This window comes from Canis lupus, chromosome 15 (genome assembly GCF_048164855.1).
Source record: "Canis lupus baileyi chromosome 15, mCanLup2.hap1, whole genome shotgun sequence".
Classification (NCBI taxonomy): Eukaryota; Metazoa; Chordata; class Mammalia; order Carnivora; family Canidae; genus Canis; species Canis lupus.
In genome coordinates, this window is record NC_132852.1 from 15,444,035 (window position 1) to 15,452,944 (window position 8,910).

An 8,910-nucleotide genomic window follows, 5' to 3' on the forward strand; every position below is an offset into this window, starting at 1 on the left:
CATACTCTGTAGACATTTAATTTAAATTTACAGAGCCACTATAAAATTGAAAATGTCCGCTTATAATGTTAAGATAAAAAGTGGACTCTAAAATTATTTGGGAGGTGTGATCACAGGTCCATTAAAAATGTGGATAACATTTTCTTAAGCTTATTTTCTTCTAGTTGTTCAACAGTTATTTCTCGACATTGATTTGGAGTTCATTTCTCTCCTCTCTACTTCAATATATTTTCCAAAGTTTCTTCAATTATGTGCATTACTCTTAGAAATATAAGAGTTATTTTAAGAAAAGTAGATAATTTTGTTTTAAAAAATTAAATATCTTAAGTAAATTATTGTAAATTAGTAGAGTCTTAAATATAAAATATAACCGAATTGTCAGAGTCCTACAGCTAAAGATCATGGGAGAACACATGTGTTGTGAACTAGTGGAGTTTGGTACTAACTGCAGTGTGGAGAATTCCTACCTTGGGGAACTGGGGGGCATCTCAGTGAAAGGGTATTAGAAAAGCTTTACTATAGGATGCAGGCTTGAGTTAGGTGCTTTCAAGAAGTGTCCAAGTAGGCATGGATTTGTTTTGAATTGGGTCTGTCAGAAACAATTCTATGATTGAGCATCTTCATAAATTGTATCTAGAAGGAAGGTGGACTACAGTGAGTCTAAAGCTATAATTGATAAAGAAGCAGCAGTTACTCATATGAGATAAGATGGGAGGTATTGGTCATTTTTGCAATTTGGAAAATGTTTGTGTGTGTGTGTATGTGTGTGTGTGTGTGTTCAGACATTATTACAGAATGGTCTTGTTTTTGTCAGGAGCCATCCTGGCCATAGAGTGGTCTTTATCTGATGTTGAAATTCTGTGAAATAATTTATGATTGGCAAAAAAGCACCAGGTGTGAGTGCTCAGCCTGCTCGTGAGCACACCAATGCGTAGCTGATAGTAGGAGGCCAGCTCCTGGGTGTAAGGGGTTGCTTTTCTCTTCATCAATGTGAAGAAAGCAGTTGAAATGATTATAGGTGCTTCTTATGAAAATTAGTTAACATTTGACTGAATTGAGAGGTTTGAATTTTCCATGCTTATTTGTAGGGCCAGCAAGAACCCAAGGCTTCCTAAAAGCCATGGGAACCAAAGCGCTGCAGGAACTCCAAAACCCATAATAGTACTAAAGAACAGCTTAAATTTTACCTCTTCAACTTTTAGCCACTGTAATTATTAATTTTTCTCTCTGTTGCAGCAGAAAACATTGAAGGTTTCCATTGTTCACCCTACCCTGAGGTTGATCGATTTGTTCTTTCTTTGGTGAATAAGAATGGCATTCAAGGAGGTAAAGATAATCCTATTCTTTATTCACTGCAATATGACAGTTTTTTTTAAGATTTTTTTTATACATTCATAATAGACACGGGGGTGGGGGAGAGGGTCAGAGACACAGGCAGAGGGAGAAGCAGGCTCCATGCCAGGAGCCCGACGCGGGACTCGATCCTGGGACTCCAGGACCACACACTGGCCCAAAGGCAGGCGCTAAACCACTGAGCCACCCAGGGATCCCCATGGCAGAGTTTTAATACCTTCAGAAACATTATTTGCATTTTAGGAATTCGGCGTTGGAGCTACTTTTTCCCAGAAGAATTACTGGTCTATGATATCTGTAAATACCGCTGGTGCGAAAACATTGGAAGAGCCCACAAGAGCAATAATATCATGTAAGTAGTATTTTTACTAACAAGCTCTATGTATTTAATCAATATTACCTTAAATGTTTATAATTTTTATAGTTGAGAATATGATTTTGTTTTTATAATAAATTCAGTTATATCAAATACCATATTTATGTTTTACAGTATTGAATTTGACTATCTTAATTATCACCTTTACTTGTACTTTATTTGGTAAAATAATCCCATAGTATAATCTCGAGAAGAGAAAGGTAGACATGAGCAGGCCTAGGAAGAGATTAGAGACAGACAGGTGAGCAAAGAAACGAAGTGTCTCCCTCATCTGCTGCTGTTAGTCCTCAACATCTAATGAGTATAAGTTGAAAATGAGCAAACGTGGGTGAAAAGGAAATTATTCAGTGCCAAGAGTTGGAGTGAAGGTTAACATGTTCAGGACAAAGAATGATATTGAATGTTTGCTGTATATGCAGGTCCTGTTTTCAGAGTTTTCCTTAAAATCCCCCGGGAGGGACGCCTGGGTGGCTCAGCGATTTAGTGCCCGCCTTCCGCTCAGGTTGTGATCCTGGGGTCCTGGGATCCAGTCCCCCATCAGGCTTCCTGCAGGGAGCCTGCTTCTCCCTCTGCCCATGTCTCTGCCTCACTCTGTATGTCTCTCATGAATAAATACATAAAACCTTTCAAAAAAAAATAAAAAAATAAAATCCCCCGGGTGAAAGGAGAGGAAGTGAAGGAGGAAATAGAATTTTAGACAAGGGTATGCTTAGAATAGGGAAAAGACAAAAACCCAGTAGTTATCAGTTTTGATATGGGTAATTTTGCCATGTTTTATATTTAGTATCGAAGCTGAGACTTCTGTGTATCAGGTGTATACATGTGTGCCAGACATGAGAGAAGATCAGGAAGCTTCGTTACAAAGCTGGAAACATGTTGGGTAGCACCATTCAGTGCTGTCCTTCTGTATGTAGGTTAGCTCAGTTTAAAAATAAGATATATGCTCAATACCTAAAAGCTGTCACATAGAAGGAAAAGATCACCCACAGGCCCAGAACCAGTGATAACTATGTTATGACCTTGGTATATCTTTCTAGTCTGTTATCCTCTGCAAGTCATTATCATAAGATGATCCTCTGTTAACTTTTGAGATTCTCAGGTTGCGGCATAACTTCTTTCTGAAGGACCACCAGCTTATATTTTGAATCCATAACCTCTTCTTTTTCTTAACTATGAAATAACCATACAGGGCTCAGTGGTTGAGCACCTGCCTTTGGCTCAGGGCGTGATCCCGGATTCCTGCATCAGGCTCCTTGCATGGAGCCTGCTTCTTGCTTCGCCTCCCTCTGCCTATGTCTCTGCCTCTCTTACTGTGTCTCTCGTGAATAAATAAGTGAAATCTTTAAAAAATAAAAAAAAATTAAATAAAAACATTTGTTTGGCCAATCTGCTGGTATAAAATGATATTGTGGTTTTCGTCTGAATTTACCTGATTACTAGTGAACATGAGGACTGGATCGTCAAACCATACTCCCACGAGACAGAGATCTTACCTAGGGTCAGGGTTTACTAATACTTTTAAAGATTCAAGGAATCAAAAGGCACAGATGCTAAGGATCACTGTGTTTCCCGAGAAAGACGTGAATTCTCTTCCTGGCCTGGGGACAGTCCGGTGTACAGCTGGGGAACTGCAGCATTGGGGTGTTTATTAGGATTGCTCAGATTCTCTGTCACTTTTTAGATTTGCTTAGTTTGGTATCTTTTTACTGTATTTTGTTTTACCAAAATTTTTAAAAATTTTATTTATTTATTCATGAGAGACACAGGCAGAGGGAGAAGCAGGCTCCATGCAGGGAGCTTGATGTGGGACTCAATCCCAGGATCACTCCCTGAGCTAAAGGCAGATGCTCAACCACTGAGCCGCCCAGGTGTCCCTTTACCAAAATTTTTAATGTTACTGGCAGAAATTATTCCTGATATTCCTAAGTTTTTAGTATATTCTGTATTTGTAGTTACGTCTGCACTTAATTTCTAATAACATTTGTGTCTTTACCTTATTTTTTGATCAATCTTGCCAGAATTGTGTTAGTTTTCACATTTGGGCCTTGTTGATTCTTTTGAATTTTTGTTTTTATTACTTCCTGCCTTTTATTTTATTAGGGCTTATTCTATTGTTCATTTCCCAAGTTAGTTACTTACTGGTCTTTAGCCTTTTTGTTTTGTTTTGTTTTTTGTAAATAAGCCTTTAGGATTCTAAATTTCTCTACAAAGATTGCGTTAGTTCTATTTTACATTTTAATATATATTTTCAATTCCAAACATTTTCTGATTTCCATCATGATTTTTCTTTGAGTAGTTGGTTATTTAGAAATGTTTTTCATTTCCAAGTTATGGGTTTCTATTAGCTAATTTTCTGTTACTCTTTTTAAGATTTTACTTATTTGAGAGAGTGAGTACACAAGTAGGGGGAGGAGCAGAGAGAGAAGGACAAGCAGATTCCACACTGAGCGTGGAGCCTGATGGGCTCAATCCCACAACCCTGAGGTCATGACCCAATTCTATACCAAGAGTCAGATGCTTAACCAACTGAACCACAGGTGCCCCTCTGTTACTTATTTCTAAATAATTTGCCTTTTGGTCAGAGATGTGTAAATATTTTTAAATTTAATAAGATTGACATGGTACCTAGCATAGTCAGTTTTTATAATTGTTTTGTATGTGATTGTAAAGAACTGCTTCTAATGAACTGAGGCAGTGTTCAAATATGCCTATTATATCAAACTTGTAAATTGCTTTTAATTTTATTAAAAACTGCTTTTTTGTCATTCAGATTTTATGTACCCTTAACTGAATTTTTTGATTATTTTTGTCAATTACTAAAATAATGTTTTTTAAAATCTTGATTTATTGTAGATGAGTGGTTTATCCTTGGGAGTCCTGTCAGTTTTGCTTACACATTTTGAAGCTGTTTTATTTGGTGGGTACGGGTCAGGCAGTAGGTCTTCTCGTGAGGAACATTAGTCAGTGTGTATTTTTTTGCCCAAAAGTCCATTTCGTGTGCTATTTTAACAACTACGGTTTTCTTTTCATTGGCGTATATATATATTTTTTAAAGATTTTATTTATTCATGAGAAACACAGAGAGACAGGCAGAGACACAGACAGAGGGAGAAGCAGGCTCCATGCAGAGAGCCTGATGCAGGACTCGATCCTAGGATCACACCCTGTGCCGAAGGCAGGCACTAAACCGCTGAGCCACCCAGGGATCCTCCATTGGTGTATATTTATTTCCATCCTTTTACTTTTTATCTTATCTCCATCTTGAAGTCTTAGGCACATCTCTGATAAGCAGCATGTAGAGAAATTTTGTTTTCCATCCAGTCTAGATACTAAGTAATAACTTTTTCCTTTTTTTTTTCAATGTAAAGGATTTTGGTTGATCTGAAAAATGAAGTTTGGTATCAAAAATGTCACGACCCCGTATGTAAAGCAGAAAACTTCAAATCGGACTGTGAGTTATTAATTTTTACATGTACACTGTGAAAACTGGGTATCTACATAAAACAGTAAAACCGTTTCTCTTGTTTAGGTTTTCCTTTACCTGCCGAAGTCTGTCTCCTGTTCCTGTTCAAAGAGGTAAGCGTGGGTTTGAGTTTCTCAGTCTGACAGCATCAATGAGCTCGAGTAGTATCTAGATGTGTCCAGAGGGTCGGTTACAAATAGTAAATCTGAAAGCAGCTCAGCTGCCTCAATATGTTAAGAAATGTAAACTAAAACAGCTAAAAGACCACTTGGCTGAACAGGGTGGTAAAAACTGAAGGGTGGTAAAGATCAACAACATTGACAAAAACATAAAGAGGTGCTCTCTTAAATTGTGAAGCCTAATTCCTGTCATTTTTATGGATACCAGTTGGTGATATGTACTGGTGAAAACATTTGTGATAGTCGAAGTAGGAAAAAAAGCCTATAAAGTAGAATATATACTTTAAAAATACACACACGAGCACATATAAACAGAAATCCTGGAAGATTCGCACCAAAACACTCACATCAGTTGTCCCTGACTGGTCAAATTCTAGGGGAAGACGAGTTTATCCTCTTTGGCTTTTCATGTATTTCCTAATTTTTTTCCTCAGCGAATGTGATTTGGGTAAATGAAAGTCTCTAAAAGGACAGTGTTAAAAAAAAAAAAAAAAGGACAGTGTTAAGGTGGCAATGTGGGACTATCTACCAAAAATTAGAATGCATACACCCGTTTTTTGTTTTTTTTTAAGATTTTATTTATTTATTCATGGGGTGGGGGGGCAGAGACACAGGCAGAGGGAGAAGCAGGCTCCATGCAGGGAGCCCGGTGTGGGATTCGATCCTGGGACTCCAGCATCACACCCTGGGCCAAAGGCAGGCGCTAAACTGCTAAGCCACCCAGGGATCCCCCGTATACACCCTTTGACATAATTCTACCTCTAGAAATTCTTCTTACGGATAGTTGTTGAAAGAACCACAAAGAAGAGTATTTTGGTACACTTTGTAAAGCAAAAATGAGTAACTTGTTACCCGTCTGGGAGTGGTTACACGGGTGTTCATACAGTTTCTTGCACAGCAGTGGCGGCATGTGGGTGCACACTCCCCATGTGTGCTGACACGACACGGCCACCACCGCACACCCCTAAATGCGAGCGTGTACCGAAGAGTGTTTCAGGGGGAGGTGTACTGATCCGTGTTTGTTGGTAGTATCATTGTGATGCATGTTTATGGTTTCAGTGGATTTTTTAGTTATTTTTTCTGCTTCTCCAGTAATACCTCAAAAATGCCAAGTTGAGAGTATTTTGTGGTCCATAGTATTACTACCACTTGGATAGAACCTTTTTTAATTTTCTAAAACAGGAAATTAGTAAAAGATGGGACAGTATAATGAATACCTATGTACCCATCACTTTGTTGTAACAGTTGATATTTTGTCATTTCTGCTTCCTCTGGCTTTTTCGCTTTTAGTATTTTAAAATGAATTCCCAATCAGTGTTAGGTCCCTGTGTTTCTGTACCATTAATCATCTGAGTTTTTTTAAAAACATTTCTATTAATTTTCCTTTTCCATATAAAAATGTTGCCCAAGGACAGTGAGCTCTCCTCTCCCCGAAATTTGCCATCATTACCACTCGGCACATTTGTTTCCTCCCGCAGCTGTGCGTGTGCACGCTTTTACCATTGATGATTTTTGGTCTCCATCCATTCAGGCTGCTCTAACAGAGTTCCCCACACTGGATGGCTTATAAACCACGGAAGTGTCTCTCACGGTTCTGGAGGCTGGAAGTCTGAGCTCAAGACCCTGGCAGATTCGGTGTCTGGTGGGCTCTGCGTCATAGCTGTCTTCCCGCAGAGCTCTCTGGGGTCCAGTTTGTAAGGTTACTGATCCCAGTCAGGATGGCTGGGACCCTCAAGACCTAATCACCTCCCAAAGGCCTCCCTCCTATTACCATGACCTTGGGGGTTAGGATCTCAGCCTAGGAATTTGGGGTAACATATTCGGTCCCTAACGTATCTCTTGAGAGGGATCTACAGCCATCAGAACCCTGCACCTCTCCACAGTTAAGCATGTAGCTAGAGAATCAGGATATTTCCAAAAGAGTACAGTAACATTTTTAAATTCAGGAAATTTAATGTTGATGCAATACTGTTAGCTAATAATACAGAGCCACACTCCTATCCTGACATTTGTCTCAACCGTTTATAAGTTTTTAAAATTTATGTTAATTCTTAAAATACTTCATAAATAGGAAAATCAGTCTTTTTAAGGTAGCAGATATATTTTCCAGCTTGCCCGCAGCTGGACTATCTACTTTTTAAAAAATTCAGTCTGCCATTTCTCTAGCCTCATCTGTGTATATTGAAAAGGACGAGCCACCGGCAAGGGTGGCATTTGCAGATTTAGTTTCAAGTGTCTGAGCTACGGTGGCAACCACATTTGAGTTAAGGAACTCCTTCCCGTGGCGGCTGTAGTGGAGACAGTATCATCCAGCACATTGATTTTGGTGTCTGTTCAGGAACCAGTCTTCTACTTAATACCCTCATTTAACATAGACTATGGAGTGAAAGCATCACATCTTCTCCTTACTAACCTGTGTTTTTTCCCCATCGCCCTCTCCCCTCCTTTCCCCTTCCAACTAAAGGAAGAAGAGTTCACAGTAGCTGGAACGATGAACAGTGAAACCCAGAATCCTAAGCTACCGTCAGGTGTGTCGTCAGGAGCCGCTTCCGACGCTGCCTGGGATGACAGCATTGATGAGACTGACTTTGTGGAAGCTACTGAAGATGCTGAACTAGCCGAAGCTGCCGAGAATGTTCTTCTCAGCTACTCTGGGGGAGTGGATGAAATTCCTGATGAACTGATCATGCAGGTATTACAAGAGTAGCTCGTTAACTGTGGACTCTCACGTAACCGGCTGTGATCTGGCCTGAAAACGGTTTAACAACCTAAATGTATTAAGTTATAGCACTTTGCTTCTCAATCCTTGTTTTTTACAGAACTAAGCCCATTTTATTGAAGGTTAGCTTAGAAATCTTACTGATTGACCAGAGTTGGTCTATGTTCATATCAGCTTAATTTTGTAATGTCTATTTAGAGGCTAAAACTCTTACCTTACTAAACATTTTTTAATTGAAGTGTAACTGACATACTGTATCCTATTCAGGTGTATATCCTGGTGAGTCGAAATCTTTATACTTTACAAAGTGACCCCCATGGTAAGTCTGGTTACCATCTGTCACTGCACCATGTTAGTACAGTATTACTATTTCCTGTGCTGTATATTACATCCTCATGACTTATTTTATAACCAGAAGTTTGTATGTCTTAATCATTTTCACCTATTTCACTGCCCCCCCCCCCACAGCCCCTCTTCCCTCTGTAACCAACAATTTCTTGTATCTAGGAGTCTATTTCTGTTGGGTTATTTTATTTTTTCATTTTTTTTAAATATCAATTCGTAGCCAACATTAGTTTCAAATGTTGTGTTTGGTTTTTGAGATTCCACATGCAAGTGAAGTCATGGACTTTTTTGACTTCTCTCAGCACAATATCCTCTAGGTCCATCCGTGTTGTTACAAATATCAAGTTGTTATTCTTTTGTACGGCTGAGTAATATTCCTGGGTGTGTCTGTGTACACATTTTCTTTATTCGTCTGTCACTGGACACTTGGGTTGCTTCCATATCTTAGCTGCTTCAATAAACAACAATGCTTACA

General features: G+C 39.0%; 1 protein-coding gene across 7 annotated transcripts in view; it reads left to right on the plus strand.

Annotated features, from left to right (window-relative positions):
• PRIMPOL (primase and DNA directed polymerase) overlaps nt 1-8,910 on the plus strand; it is a 58,938-nt gene extending 50,028 nt beyond the window's left edge. For 6 of the 7 annotated variants that reach the window (XM_072775938.1, XM_072775939.1, XM_072775945.1 and 3 more), the window contains 5 exons: nt 1,237-1,326; nt 1,597-1,705; nt 5,098-5,180; nt 5,259-5,305; nt 7,836-8,910. In XM_072775938.1, the coding sequence (XP_072632039.1) occupies nt 1,237-1,326; nt 1,597-1,705; nt 5,098-5,180; nt 5,259-5,305; nt 7,836-8,078 (572 nt within the window). In that variant the 3' untranslated portion in view covers nt 8,079-8,910. The remainder of the gene's footprint in view (nt 1-1,236; nt 1,327-1,596; nt 1,706-5,097; nt 5,181-5,258; nt 5,306-7,835) is intronic. The other variant, XM_072775942.1, reaches the window with a different exon arrangement.